This window comes from Piliocolobus tephrosceles, chromosome 13, assembly GCF_002776525.5.
Source record: "Piliocolobus tephrosceles isolate RC106 chromosome 13, ASM277652v3, whole genome shotgun sequence".
In the NCBI taxonomy this organism is placed as follows: Eukaryota; Metazoa; Chordata; class Mammalia; order Primates; family Cercopithecidae; genus Piliocolobus; species Piliocolobus tephrosceles.
In genome coordinates, this window is record NC_045446.1 from 84,251,137 (window position 1) to 84,267,422 (window position 16,286).

Genomic DNA, 16,286 nt, shown 5'->3' on the forward strand with positions numbered 1-16,286 from the left:
GAACTAAATGAAACAAACAAAAAATACAAAAGATAAATGAAACAACAAGCTGGTTCTTTCAAAAGATAAATAACATTGATAGACTATTAGCAAGATTAACCAAGAAAAGAAGAGAGAAAATCCAAATAACCTCACTAAGAAACAAAACAGGAGATATTACAACTGACACCACCAAAATACAAAAGATCATTCAAGGCTACAATGAACACCTTTATGCACATAAACTAGAAAATCTTGAAGAGATGGATAAATTCCTGGAAAAATACAACCCTCCTAGCTTAAATCAGGAAGAATTAGATACCCTGAACAGACCAATAACAAGGAGTGAGATTGAAATGGTAATTTAAAAATCACCAACACAAAAAAGTCCAGAACCAGACAGATTCACATCAGATTTCTACCAGGCATTCAAAGAAGAACTGGTATCAATTCTTTTGACACTATTCCACAAGACAGAGAAAGAAGGAACTTTCCCTAATTCATCCTATGAAGCCAGCATCATCCTAATACTAAAACCAGGAAAGGATACAACCAAAAAAGAAAAATACAGACCAACATCCTTGATGAACACAGATGCTAAAATCCTTAACAAAACACTAGCTAAGTGGATCCAACAACATATCAAAAAGATAATCCACCATGATCAAGTGGGTTTTATACCAGGGATGCAGGGATGGTTTAACATATGCAAGTCAATACATGTGATATGCCAGATAAACAGAATGAAAAACAAAAATCACATGACCATCTCAATAGATGCAGAAAAAGCATTCGACAAAATCCAGCTTCCCTTTATGATTAAAACCCTCAGCAAAATCGGCATACAAGGGACATACCTTAATGTAATAAAAGCCATCTATGACAAACCCACAGCCAACATAATACTGAATGGGGAAAAGTTGAAAGCATTCTGAAAATGGGAACAAGACAGGGGTGCCCACTCTCACCACTCCTCTTCAACATAGTGCCAGAAGTCCAAGCCAGAGCAATCAAAGAGAAGGAGCATCCAAATCAGTAAAGAAGTCAAACTGTCCCTGTTTGCTGATATGATCGTTTACCTTGGACATATCTAATTTAAAATGATATCACTATCCCTCTTATATATGCAACAAAACCTACCTTCTGTAAAAGTAACAATTTTCTGGTTCTGTTGCTGGATAACCACTTGAGATTTTTTTTTTTTTTCAAATTATACTTTAAGTTCTAGGGTACATGTGCACAACGTGCAGGTTTGTTACACAGGTATACATGTACCATGTTGGTTTGCTGCACCCATTAACTTGTCATTTACATTAGGTATTTCTCCTAATGCTATCCCTTCCCCCTCCCCCTACCCCACGACAGGCCTTGGGGTGTGACGATCCCCACCCTGTGTCCAAGTGTTCTCATAAAGTGAGAATTTCTTCATTAGCTCTCAGAGGGGGCAAAAGGAAGATACAGTTCCTCTAATGAGCAGAGCTATGCATTTAATGTTTTAAGGGGATTTTCTACAATTCTATAGGTTGAGTCACATTTCTTAGCATCATCTCATTCTATGCTCTTAATTGCTATTGGGCTATTTTTTTTCTATTTCTTTTTCATTTCTGCTGCGTGCTTTGTTTTGAATCATATCCTCAGAATGAGAAAGAGGATAATTAGCCATGATATTTAAGCTATTTGATTAATATTACATCTTACAGAGGGAGAATGATGATTAAAGTTTTGTTTTTTTTTTTAAATAGCAATACCAAGTAAAAAAATTGTTAAGGATATTTCTAGAAAGCATCACAGGATCAGCAACTCATTTTCACAGGATGTAAGCAATAGCTATCATTGATTTCAGGCTCTTTTGAAAATGCTTTAATAGGATTTATTTCTTTGAATTACCACTTGAGGCCATTCATTTTGAGCATCAGAAAGTCTTTTTTTTTCATATTAATTTTACACTGACTTCTATTTCATAAAGTTCATGCTATGATAAAAGAAATTCTAGCAATTACAGTTGAAGATGCAACTTGCAGCCAATGGAACCATCGAAGGTTTTATATGCTGGAACTGTGCTAATCACTTCATAAGCATCACTGCATCTAATCACAAAACATACAAGGTAGGCATTTTTGTCTACTGAATAGGGAAGCAGATGTTCCAAGACTGACTTGTGTAAGTCACACAGCTAAAAGGATTGGAAGATTGAAGCCCAGGTCTGACTGATCAACAATCTTATTAGCTTCTGGGTGAAGAATACTGCTAAAGCCTAAAACCAAATGCAAGAAACCTTTTACTGTGAGGTTCACAAAATCAAATAAATGACTAGGTGTTGGATAGGGTTCAGTGAAAGAGGTGCTCTCATGTTGCTGGTGGGAGTATAAATGGATATATCCTTTCTGCAAAGCAATCTGGTAAAACTGTCATAAGCCTTAAAATATTTTCATCTCCTTTACCTGAAATTCTATTTTTTACTCTATCCTAGCCTATGGATATAATTTTTAAAATGTGGTTAAAGATTTATGTACAACTGACAGCATATTTTATTTAAAAAGAGTCCTTGTTGTTTAATGTATATACACATGTGCATATATCTATGCAGATTAAGTAACACAATGTCTGGAATTTGCTTCAAAATCATCTGGACTGGGGGAAGACAAATGGATTGAAGCAGGATGATGGATACATGTAGGTTTCTCACACCCTACTCCACATAAAAAGTATAAAAATATTCATGTAAAAAGATGACTCCATCAAGCATTACTTATTATAGTGAAAAAATATGCTGCGGCACACCATGACCCCAAACACTATGCAACCATTAAAAGAAATGTTTTTGAGAAAAATTTAGTAACATAGAAAATGCTTTCAGAATAACACAAGCAGGACACAAACTGATACAATTTTATTTCAATTATGTGAATAGTTAAGGGGGCACAGTGAAATGTTAATAGCAGGATTATGGTATCCTTTTTCTTCATATTCTTTTGCATTTTTTGCAAATACTACTTATACTCGAAAAAACTCAGTAGTTTACAGAGGATAACAATCCATCTTTATCTTTAACAGGTTCCTAATTATTGCCACTGTCAGAGATGGGTCACTGGTCTGATCAGTCAACTGAACCAATCTGACTAGGGTGGCAATTTTGGGTAAGTAGCTGTTTGGAAATCAAGTCGTTGGCTTCATAACTTAAGACTCTAATGCCTCTACTGCATAACACAGTTTTTACTTCATTTGTGTTTACGAGAGGTATTTCCATTGTCAAGGAGTGAGGGTGAAATTAACAGCTCTGCTTTATTTCTGAGTGCTTTGGAATTTTTTTTAACAAAATCTATTTATGTCTTCACATAGTCATGCATTAAGTATTTACTAAGAGGCTGCTATGTGCCAGGCACCATTCTAGGCTTGGTTTAAGAGACAAAAACAGCAAGGGGCCTTCCCTTAAGGAAACTCAATTTAATGGGAAAGGCAGTGTCGAGAGTTATGGCATCGCATAATAAAAGGTTGTGGAAGAGGTGAATTCAGGATGAACCCAGGCTGGGAGTCCACAGCCTGCCAGAAGGCACTTGCTGTTAAGAATTGTTATTTAGCAATTAAACTTGTAGGTACAGCATAAATGGCATGGTCCGAGCATGGTGACTCATGCCTGTAATCCCAGCACTTTGAGGCCGATGTGGGCAGATGACCTGAGGTTGGGAGTTCGAGACCAGCCTGGACAATACGTGAAACCCCATCTCTACTAAAAATAGAAAAAAATTAGCTGGGTATGATGGCTCATGCCTGTAATCCCAGTTACTCGGGAGGCTGAAGCAGGAGAATCACTTGAATCTGGAGAGTTGGAGGTTGCAGTGAGCCAAGATCGCATCACTGCACTACAGCCTGGACAACAGAGCAAGACTTTCTCGAACTTAAACAAAACAAAACAAAAGGCACGGTCACTTTCTTCACACAATTTAGATTTTTGTCACTCTGCCCTTAATTTCAGCCTTTTATAATATCACGTGATTTTGCTGAATAGTCTAACTGGTGGGTCAAGAACAGACTTTCACCTTCAGATCCTACATGTTTCCTTCACTGTGTACAGATTTTTCCCCTGAGATGTATGATCACCACAGCCTTCCCTGTTTCACTGCCTGCAAGCTGTGTCTTCCACTGTAATTGATAGAATTTGTCTTTATCATAGCATGAACTTTATGAAACACAAGGCAGTTAGAGTCAGTATGAAAAAATACTTTTCTTTCTCTGATGCTCAAAAATAATGGCCTCAAATGGCAATTTAAAAAATCTTATTAGCGGCATTTTTTAAAAGCATGTAAGATCAATGATAGCTATTGCTTGCATCGTGTGAAAATGAGTTGCTGATCTGGTGATGCTTTCTAGAAATATCATTAAAGACATTTTTACATGGTATTGTTGTTAAAACAAAAACAACCCACTTTAATCATTATTTCCCCCTCTGTAAGATGCAATATTAATCAATGGCTTAAATTAACAGATAATTGCTTTCTTTCATGTTCTGAGGATCTGATTTGAAACAAAGCACATAGCAGAAACAAAATAGAAAAAAATAGCCCAATAGCAATTAAGAGCATAGAAATCAATTCCCAGCTGGACTGTGGAGCTGAATTGGAAAGGCAAAACACAAAGTTCTGGAAGATAACACAGAAGAAGTTACATGACCTTAGCATAAGAAATGCTTTTCTTGAACAGAACACAAAAGTGTTACACCTTAATCAATGTAAGTTGGACTTCATAAAGTCCAATTATGCAATTATAAAAATAAAAAAGTTATGTTCCTTAAAAGACCCTCTGTTCAATTAGACACCATTGATACAACACAAGTCAAGTCCAGATACAAAACCAGACAAATCTGACTACATTAAAAACAAACAGTTGCACGGCAAAAAAACCACGATAAGCAAAAGTAAAAATACAAACAAGAAGTTGGGAAAAAATTTTACAATATATTATAGACAAAGGGTTAATATCTAATATTTAAAAAATATTTTTTATATTGAGTGAAGAAAAACGGGACCAGACATTCTAGGTAAATGAGTAAGATACATGAACAATTCACCAAAAATGGATGTAAAAATGTACCTTAAACATATTTTTACAAATGCAAATTATAATTACACTAAGATGCCATTTCTTGTCCATCAGTTTGACAAACAATAAAAAATTTGACAACACATTCTTCTGATGGTGAGGCTATAGAGAAATAGTTCACGCATTGTTGGTGGGAATATAGCTTTTATAAAAAGGAACTTGGCAACACCTAACAAAACTACATGTATATTTACTCTTTTACTGAATAATCACACTTCCAGGAATTTACTCTGAAGATAACACTTCTAAAAATTTTTAAATACTAGTATTAGTATTGCAGTATTAAAAATACTAGTATTAGCATTGCAGTATTATTTGTAATTGTAAATATCAGAACCACCAAAAGGCACAAGTATAGGAGGACAGAATGAATTATGGCATTTAAACTCAATGCAGTACCATGAGGCTATAAAAAAGTAAGGAAGATCTCCATAAAATGACATAAAGAGTAGTTTGCAGGACATAATGTTCAGATAAGAAGAGTATATATAGCATAAAACCTTTTATGTACGAAAATAGGGGACATGAAAAAATGTCCAAATCTGCATATTTTGGCAAAAAGAATAAACAAAAATGAAATTGGTTACCTACCATGGGTGGGGCAAAAAAGGATGAAAGGAATAGGGACGGGGGTAAGACTTGAGTGTGCATTTGAATGATTTAGACTTCAGGAAGCACATTGATACTCTACATATTCACAAAATAAAACTAAATCCTAGAATAGAGGGAAAAATATGCTATATAAGGAAAGTATTAGAACAAATAACAAAATTGGAAAATGGACTGTAGACTAATACTATGGTGGTTATAAAAGGATATATATAAGAGGATATTCTTGTTCCTAGGGAACATTCACTGAAGTATTAAAGAGTAAAGGAACATGACATTCCAACCTACTGTCAAAAGATTGAGAAATTGTATGTGTGTGTGTTCACATTTGATATGAAAATATATGTATATAAGGCCGGGCGCGGTGGCTCAAGCCTGTAATCCCAGCACTTTGGGAGGCCGAGACGGGCGGATCACGAGGTCAGGAGATCGAGACCATCCTGGCTAACACTGTGAAACCCCGTCTCTACTAAAAAATACAAAAAACTAGCCGGGCGAGGTGGTGGCGGCACCTGTAGTCCCAGCTACTCGGGAGGCTGAGGCAGGAGAATGGCGTAAACCCGGAAGGCGGAGCTAGCAGTGAGCTGAGATCCGGCCACTGCACACTCCAGCCCGGCGACAGAGCGAGACTCCGTCTCAAAAAAAAAAAAAAAAATATATATATATATATATATATGTATATGTATATAACATATACATATATGTACATATAGAATTTTAATACAAAATGTCAAAAATTGGTGAATCTGAAAAAAGGATAAAAAGTTCTCCATTATTCTTGCAAATTTCTGTAAAGTTGATATTATTTCAAGTTTTAAAAATATAATCTGGACTTAAAACTACTAAAAACTTCAGAAATCAATATTGGAATGATAAACCACTAGAAACTTTCAGGTATACCTATGATGGGTTTACTTATTTATCTCATTGTTTATGGTAAAACACTTTAATGAGTGCAAAATGGACGCCTTCAGTTCATACGCCTTCATTTCCGGACTACCCAAGAACCAATGGAAATGCAGTTGGGCCTCTCAGCCTATTAAGCAATGGCCTTTTGCCTCTAGCAAAATGTACTCAAAGTCAGATATACCTTGCAATCAGTTCAAATGCACTAACAGGAAGACTGCAGTTATAAGCTTCTATGTAGAAAATTCTGGTTTTTACATAAAATATAAACACAAAACACTTGGTATTGATATTAAACAGGCACTGTGATCAAGGGTACTTATGCACTAGTTTTGGGTATTTGTATGTGACCCATCTTGACTACACAGTGGCTCAGAGGCAGAAAAAAGTTTGCATGGGCCAACCAGCCTAATAGCCATTAAATGTCTGTTGTTAATCAGCCATAATTTGCAACAACCAGCCAAGAGCCCTTTAAAAATCACTTTACCACTTTTAATGTCAAGGCACCACAGATTAAATATCCTTTTATTTGACTCAAACTGAACAACAACATTTAAAACACACAATGGGAAGCAGTGCAGTTATCTCTCAAAATAGACAAAGAATGTTTAATTAAGAGGTTGATAAAGCATATGTAGAAAAATCAGAATATCAAAATAAGTACCAAGGAGAACATATACTTTGATAAGGGGACTAAAATATATAGCTATACAATCTGGGGTTCTTGTTGATTGACTGACTGACTGAGACAGAGTCTTGCTCTGTCGCTCAGGTTGGAGTGCAATGGCGTGATACTGGCTCACTGCAACCTCCAACTTCAGGTTCAAGTGATTCTCCTGCCTCAGCCTCCTGAGTAGTTGGGATTATAGGCACCCACCACCATGCCTGGCTAATTTTTGTCTTTTTAGTAGAGTTGGGGTTTCACCATGTTGGCCAGGCTGGTCTTGAACTCCTGACAGATGATCCGCCTGCCTTGGCCTCCCAAAGTGCTAGGATCACAGGCATGAGCCACCATGCCCGGCGCTGGGGTTCTAATTCAACAATTTTTCTTGGTAGTCGTGCCAACAGTAATTGGAGAAACATGTTCCTAATTGTTGATAGGGAGAAGATGACAGGTAAGCATACACATTTTAATATATATTCAATGTCTGAATTTGAAGAATAAAAATGCATTGTTTTTACCACTTAAAAAGAGCTAAAATCAGATCCAGTTATCTGACACACCAAAAACATACAAAAATGTACATTGCAGTAGCAAGTTATGTAAGCTGGTTCTTTAGATCACACTAAAATTCTAGTATTTTCTGACCAAACTAAGTTCAAAAGTACTAAAACAAAATGAAACAGGCAAATGATGAAATGTGGATCTTTTTCATTCAAGAATATGGAAACTCACTGGGCTGAAAAACCCAAATCTTTATTACACCAAACTTCTATAATGATCTTAGTGGTAGTTAGCTTTAAAAAAAACACAAAATACTATGAATTAAATATATGACAGATACAAAAAGGACATCAGATTACTTTGGGGGAAAGTTGCTTTTAAATTCTGTATTTCCAAATAAGATATTTTACATTGAGATTTTTTTTTTTTTTGAGATTGAGTTTCGCTCTTGTTGCCCAGGCTGGAGTGCAATGGCGCAATCTTGGTTCACTGCAACCTCCGCCTCCTGGGTTCAAGCGATTCTCCTGCCTCAGCCTCCTGAGTAGCTAGGATTACAGGCACATGCCACCATGCCTGGCTAATTTTTTGTATTTTTAGTAGAGACGAGGTTTCACCATGTTGGTCAGGCTGGTCTCGAACTCCTGACCTCAGGTGATCTACCCACCTTGGCCTCCCAAAGTGCTGGGATTAAAGGCGTGAGCCACCATGCCCAGCCCAATGAGATACTTTTTAACTCAGTTTTTTTCTAAGAATGGATTTTTCTCTTTATGAAAACATAAAATATTCCTTTTCTTTATAAACCTTGATATGCAAAATTTATCAAGCTGGTAAATTCCATAACAGGCTAAACCAAATGAAATACCTAAGTAAAGCAATTTACATGATTAGAAGGCTAATTATGGTATTACTGTATAGGTTTAGTATTAATGCATATGTTCTAAGTTTATTGCAACTACACTAACTTCCTAATTTTAGATTTGCAGTTGCATCCTCCTAACTGCATCTAATAGCAGAAGCACCACCTTGTGGCAAAAGTAGGAGCTTTTAAATTACAGAAGTCAGGGCTGGTTACCCAGAAAGGAGAAAACAATATATTGGGGGTCCAGGACAGTGCGCTATTTCTTGACCTGTATAGGGATTCCATCAGTGCTCACTTTATAATTATTTATTCAACCATATGACTTTTCTGTATTTATTGTATTTCCTACTTTTAAAAGTTTGGGGAAAAAAGTCTTTCACGTACCTGAATTAAAAGGTCACATTCCTAAATGCTTGAATTTTCTAAGCACCACTTATATTTTCTAGAATTTCCTAGAACTTCGAGGAATCTTTAACCTTGTAAATGCACTGTTGTATTTTTATGACAGGAAACAAAACATCAGAAAGATATTTATTCTTTGGTAAGCAACAGAAGAATTCCCTACAGATGTTTTCCTCTGAATATTTTCATTCCTGCTCTCCCAGAGCCTCCAAGAGCAAATGCAGCCGCTTTCAAATCATCTGAAAGACCTCTACACTCCTATACCAACAGGTCTGAAAATTGTCAGAAACAAAAAATGAAACTCCTCCAAAACCAACTGATTTGCAGCATCAATATAAAATATTAAGGATATATAGCACATTTAACTATGTAACAATATTCAATCAAAGAAAGGTTTCCCTGTCACGTTTTATTTACCATATTTTCAGGGCTTGATACATACTATTCACAAAATGACCTGAATTAGTTGGAGAGATTTTTCACCCTCTGTAACTGCTATGGCATCACTTTCCTTAGTGGTGAAGTGAATCACATTTAGTACCTCTTTTCACAGCCAAGAGCATTTTTTTTTTTTTTTAAAGGAAAAAAGTCTTATTCCTTTTTTCCTAGGAACTTGTCAGGATACTTTAGTGACCATTCCCTCACTATTACTCTCATCCAGACCCCCCTAACTGATGCATGAGAAGAGCCACTAGCTGATGTGGCCGACAGCTCAGTCTGAGCCAGCATGGCTTGTGCAGGCGTAGGTAGCACGGCATCACCCAGACACTGCCTGCCCTGGTAGCTTCCATTCCCTCATGGACAGCACTGCTCTCCCCTGACTTAACCCTCCGCTTTGTTCAAATACTAGAAATATTAAATTTCAAGTGCAATAAAGATGTGGGCAGATCTGCCTGAGAATATTTCACAGGACAATGCCTTCCACTAAGTTAATGGTACTTGCGCAAATAACCCTTATGCTCAAGTTAGGTACAGAAAAAATATTTTTAAGAAAGTCAATAGAATGTTATATTGCAAGTTTTGACTTAGGCCTCTTCAAAAGTGCTATATGAGGCAGCCACTAACCAAACGTCTGTCTCTTATAATTTGACACATTCCAGGTATGACTATTCTAATGGTCATGAGTATCAATGAGTCAAGTATTTGTTTCTACCTATGAAGAAATGTCGGGCTGTTGTACTCCCAAGATCTATAACTTCCTTAGAGAATTTTAAAGTAAAGCTGTTGCATATGACTAAAAGAAGGAATAATCTCAGGGATCTTTTTACAGAGTATTATAAAGAAGATTGGGATTATTTAACTTAAATCTGAAGATGTCTAATTCTTATCTCTCCCTGAAAACAAGTAAAAAACAGAAACTTAACATGAGCTAATAAGATATCTGGAATTACCCATTCAGAAATGTTTCACAGGAACCAAAGTTAAGATAAAATATTGTTAATGAGAAATCCTGGAATTGACATTCCACATTAAATACATTTCTATACTTTACTGTAAGGTTCAGCTGACCACGCTACCTAAAACAAATTCTTTAATATTTTCAGGATGTAGTTTAAAACAATTTTTAACCCTTTTCCTCCTAGAAATGGGCACACACATATGTATGAAAGAGAAGAAAAAGAAAGGGAGAAAGGGAGAGGGGGAAATGGGGGGGGGGAGGAGAGAGAGAACACCATTAAGGATACAGAATAATAAAGGAAATTACTACCACTTAATGGGAACATAATCTTTTGAAATCTTTGCTACAACTGGAATAAAAAACTCAATAATTCTGACAGGTTATTCTACTCTTTTAAATAAGAACATATCTGTTCAAACTAATAGGTAGTCTTTTAAGAAGCATTAGGAAAAAACATACATAGTAACAAACAGTGAATTTAGGCACAGGTTCACATAAATTGTTTTACTTTCAGGAAACCTGGAACCTCTAAGAAATTACTAAAATTACGAAGAAGTTAAATTTTATAAGCTCTTTCCCTCAACTTTGGTTAAATGTAACCATATTAAAATACTGACATAGTTTTTGATCATGAAGCAGAAATGTAAAATGGTAGCTTTATTTTAATCTTTACTCAAGAATGATACTGAAACAAAGCTCTTACTATAACAACCAGGTTAAAAAAACAAGGTGAATCAATGTTATTGTTTATGTCCTTGAGCTAGAACTTTCTTACTTATGGAGTCATGCTCAGGAAACAATACTTAAAATCTTAAACTGTAAACTCTTAGCTTGTAACATTTTGATTTCTCCTGTTATCTTGCATGTTTCTCAGTGCCATTAAATGTATTATCTTCTGTTTCTTCTTAAAGAACTAGTGTTCATAAAAGGATCATCATCGTCATCCTGAAATGAGATACAAATGTTTTATTACTGATTGTTCCTTGCTTCACTCAAACAAGACAGAAGTTCTTATGGGCAAAACAATACCAGTGAGAGTCATTTCACATGGGGTAGACTTTATTTTCTATTTCCTTTATAACTGTGAAATATGTAAGTACAATTAAATTCTTAATTGGCATTAAAATGAAAATTTATCCTGCTATGTGTGCATGTATCTACAATATAAACCACACATATTTCTCTCACTAACCTTAATAAAGACAAATGAAGTATAGGTAAACCAGAAAAAAAATTCCTCAAGTCATTTTATATTTGGTTTTTGAATAGATTTTCTCATTTACATTTTATTACAGTTGTATCTACTCTTCTGGAAATTCACAGCAAAAAAATAATGAAGCCACATGGAGATCTAACTCAGAAAGAGCTGTAATTTTTATTTCCCATTACCCATTTAATGCTAGAAATAGCTAGCTACTCTCACACTCATGTAAAAAACAACCTAGCAAAGCAAGCTTTCAAATAGTTTTTTGGATAAAAAAAGAAATACATGCAGTATTTCAAGAGTTCCCATGCCAATGGGCTACAGATTGTATGCATGGTAAGAATAAATAGGAATATGAGCTATTAACTAATAATTTAATTAAAGAGAATGAAAACAAACCTCAGATAAGCCCAATTATACAATTTTATGAAGACAACATAAAATCAATTCTTATGTATTCTATAAATATTCAGAAAACAAAGCAAATTTGTTTGTAAATTTTTTATTTGTGTTTAAGACATTAAAAAAAGAAATTATTTGATGCTAGGCTTTGGTAGTGGTATCAGCACTTCCAAATGTTAGCTAAACTAACTATCTCTGGTGAGAAATGGATGCCTTAAGAAATATAAATTCATTTGCATTTATTGATTCATTTTCTGCTACTATCAAAGGCAAAACTTAAATAAACCAGAGACAAATCCAAATGAAGTCTAATAGATAATTTGCTAATAGTTTGTCTTTGCAGTTAACATGAACTAGTATACAAATTTTTAACTGTAACATATAACCACATGTATATCCAGATGTTCTGGAATAAACAAACAATAATTGCTCACTTCCCTCCTGAAAGCAACCTGTTAGTATTTAATAGGTAGAATGAGCTCTTGCTGCTCTTTTTCTTGACTGCCTGAGTTGAGTCCTCTCAAGCTGTTTTAAACCACAGCTGAAATATAGGGAACATAACAGCAGCAGCCAAAGCTAAAAATGAAAGGCTTAAGTCACAGGCTACAACACAGATAAACCTTCAAGAACTTACGCTATGTGAAATAAGCCAGTCACAAAAAGGCAAATACTCTATGATTCTACTTATATGAAGTACCTAGAGTAGTTGAATTCATAGAAAGAGAAAGTGGAATGGTAGTTACCAGAGGATGAAGATGGGGAAATGGAGACTTGCTATTTCAGGGATACAGATTTTCAATTTTGCAAAATGAAAAAGTACTAAAGATCTGTTTAATATGGATCTATTTAACACTACCGAACTGTACACTTAATAATGGTTAGTTTTATGTTATGCTTTTGCTACAATTAACATTTTTTTTAAATAAAAAAAAAAATAAATGAAAGGGGTGATGGGCCTAAGAGAAACACCTTCAAGCAATTCAACAAAAATGAGCAAAGGCCCTTCAAATGGTAGCCATGAAGGAAAGGGGAAGGGCAGCATCCTTCAGTCATGTAGTTTTATTTAAACTTAATTGAAACAGCAAATTAATAAAGGCAAGAGGCAAGTCCTGACTTATAATTCTTCCTCTTCCTCCTCCTCCTCATTCATGGTGGAGGAGATATCATGGTTACAGACATGATCTGGAATTTGAGTTTTTTCCAGACATCCTCCCAGAGAACATTTCAGACAATGCCTGAATACCTCCATGTCATGAAATTACCATGTGCCACCCTCTACATGACACTTGTAGAGCATATAGTGAGTACTTAATAAATATTCATTAAAGTAATATTAAAAGCTCTTGGGATATCATCATCATCATCATCATCATCATCATCATCATCATCTCTCCAAATATAAGTAAATGGAAGAAGCTAAAAAAATTCTGATCCCACTGTTAACTGGGCAAATAAGAGCTGAGTAAATATCATATTTTAAAAATCTACAGGACTTTTATATCTGAGGTAATTACATTGATGGGCACTCAACAAAGCTACTTCTTAACTCTTAACATTAACTATAGTTCAAAGGAAGGTTATCAATGAAACTACTTTTTTTTTTAAGACGGAGTTTTGCTCTTGTTGCCCAGGCTGAAGTGCAATGGTGCAATCTCAGCTCACCGCAACCTCCACCTCGCGGGTTCAAGCAATTCTCCTGCCTCAGCCTCCTGAGTAGTTGGGATTACAGGCATGTGCCAACATGCCTGGCTAATTTTGTATTTTTAGTAGAGATGGGGTTTCTCCATATTGGTCAGGCTGGTCTTGAACACCTACCTCAGGTGATCCGCCTGCCTCAGCCTCCCAAAGTGCTGGGATTACAGGCATGAGTCACTGCGCCCGGCCTGAAACTATTTTTAAAAATAATTTTTAGTGGAAGAAGGACAAGATGGCCAATTAGACAGGGCCAAGAAGCACCACTGCCACTGATAAAGACCAAAATATCGAGTAAGCCAACATATTTTGAGCAGATCTTTGGAGAAAAAACACCAAGAGTTGATAGAGAGGTGATACGAACTGGAAGCTGAAGAGGGAGGATGCTGGGAACCTTGTAGGGGGTTGCCCATTGCCAGGGCTGGTTCTTGGCCTTGAAAGGCTCCCAGGACGGGATGAGTGAATGGACAATGGGGCAGTCCACTCTCACTATGGACCTCAGAGATCCTAGCTACAAGATTCCATGTCCCCTGGAGACATTTCAACTGGCGGGGGATCTGCCCAAACAGTAGGCAGAGACAGAGCTCCAGAATGCATGGAGCCCAGGGGTTTTTACACACAAGGGAGCTGCAGCAGAAGGTGGCCATAGGCGCCCATCCCCCAAGACTTCTTATTTCCCTTTGAGTAGGAGTTGCCCCACCTGAATGCTGGGGCAGGACAGAGTGGGGCCAGCTTCCCTGTGAGACAGAGGAACACCTGTTCTGCAGGCCCTCCTCCCCTACAGCCCCTTCCAGGGCCCTTGCCAAGCTGCCCTGCAGGAACGTGTGCACAGGGCAGCTTCTGCTGCCCAGCCTTGCTTTTGCTGGTGGCTTCACCTAAGTGCCTTCCTGGTAGCCTGGGAGCATTTCAGATTGCTGGTGACTGACCTGAGGGTCCGAACGATGGAGCCACAGGCTGGTCCCAGTGCTACAGGGCTACAGCACACAGCTTGGGCTGCTGGCACTCAAGTTGGGGAGAAATCCCACTTTCAGAACACTGAGAGGAGTGAGACATGTGGGTTCGTGGGCCAGTGCAGGAATGGGACATGCCTTCCTCCACAGTGCTGGTCTGGGAAGGGTGTGGCCTGTCTGGCAGCCATGGCCTCTGTCTGAGGGAGCCCTGCAACCCAAGACACCAAACAACAGTAATGCAGGTGTGGTGCCAGTGATAGGAGGGGCCTCATTCATGGCCCAGAAGTGGCCCTTGTGAGTGGTCATCTCTCTCCCCATCCCCACCACAGAGCACGGCTGCGAACACACAGAAATACAAAAGAAATATGCAGCTGAGTAATTATCCGCTGGACATTAATGTTAACTGCCAGCTACCGGATCACAGCCAATACAAAATAATTCGCCAGTGTACATTTCTGTGACACCCAGGGCAAGAATCTAGCCACAGTAAAGATCTATATAGAGCTGTGGCCCTCTGAAAGCACCCAGAAACAAGGCCTACTGAATATACTCAACTTACACTGCAGTTAAAGGAATAATAGCCCTCTAACATGAGAAAGAATCAGTGCAAGACTTCTGGCAATTCCAAAAGCCAGAAATGTCCCCTTACCTCCAAATGAGCCTGCTGGCTCACCAACAATAGTTCTTAACCAGATTGAAATTACTGAAATGACAGACATAGAATTCAGAATCTGGATGGCAGGGAAGCTCATCAAGATTCAGGAGAAAGCTAAAACCCAATCCAAAGAATCCAGTAAAACAATCCAAGAGCTGAAAGACAAAATAGCCGTTTTAAGAAAGAAACATACTGAACTTCTGGAATTGATAAATTCACTACAAGAATGTCATAATACAACTGAAAGTATTAACAGCAGAACAGACCAAGCTGAGGAAAGAATCTCAGAGCTTGAAAACCAGTTCTTCAAATCAACTTGGTCAGAGAAAAATGAAGAAAAAGAAGGAAGAATAATGAAAAAAAAAAACCTCAGAAATACGAGATTATGTAGAGGCAAAATCTATGACTCATTGGCATTCCTGAGAGAGGAGAGAGAACAAGCAATATGGAAAACATATTTGAGGCTATAGTCCAGAAAAATTTCTCCAATCTTGCTAGAAAGGTTGACATGCAAATTAAGAAATATAGAGAATTCGTATGAGACATTATATAAGATGGCCATCCCCAAGGCACACAGTCATGAGATTCACCAAAGTCAACATGAAAGAAAAGATCTTAAAGGCAGCTAGACAGAAGGGTCAGGTCACTTACAAAGGGAACCCCATCAGGCTACCAGCGGACGTCTCGGCAAAAACCTTACAAGCCAGAAGAGACTGAGGACCTATTTTCAGCATCCTTAAAAAAGAAATTCTAACCAAGAATTTCATATCCCACCAAACTAAGCTTCATAAGTAAAGGAGAAATAAAATCCTTCTCAGGCAAGCAAATGCTGGGGAATTCATTACAACTAGATCAGCCTTACAAGAGGTCCTTAAGAGAGTGCTAAACATGGAAACAAAAACACACCACCTACTACCACAAAAACACACTAAACACATAGCTTAGAGACACTATAAAGCAACTACAT

The 16,286-nt window shown here is 37.1% G+C and overlaps 1 protein-coding gene across 3 annotated transcripts in view; it reads right to left on the reverse strand.

Annotated features, from left to right (window-relative positions):
• Positions 1 to 7,089: 7,089 nt before the first annotated feature.
• MRE11 (MRE11 homolog, double strand break repair nuclease) overlaps positions 7,090 to 16,286 on the reverse strand; it is an 82,454-nt gene continuing 73,257 nt past the window's right edge. For all 3 annotated transcript variants that reach the window (XM_023225648.1, XM_023225649.2, XM_023225647.2), the window contains one exon: positions 7,090 to 11,361. In XM_023225648.1, the coding sequence (XP_023081416.1) occupies positions 11,305 to 11,361 (57 nt within the window). In that variant the 3' untranslated portion in view covers positions 7,090 to 11,304. The remainder of the gene's footprint in view (positions 11,362 to 16,286) is intronic.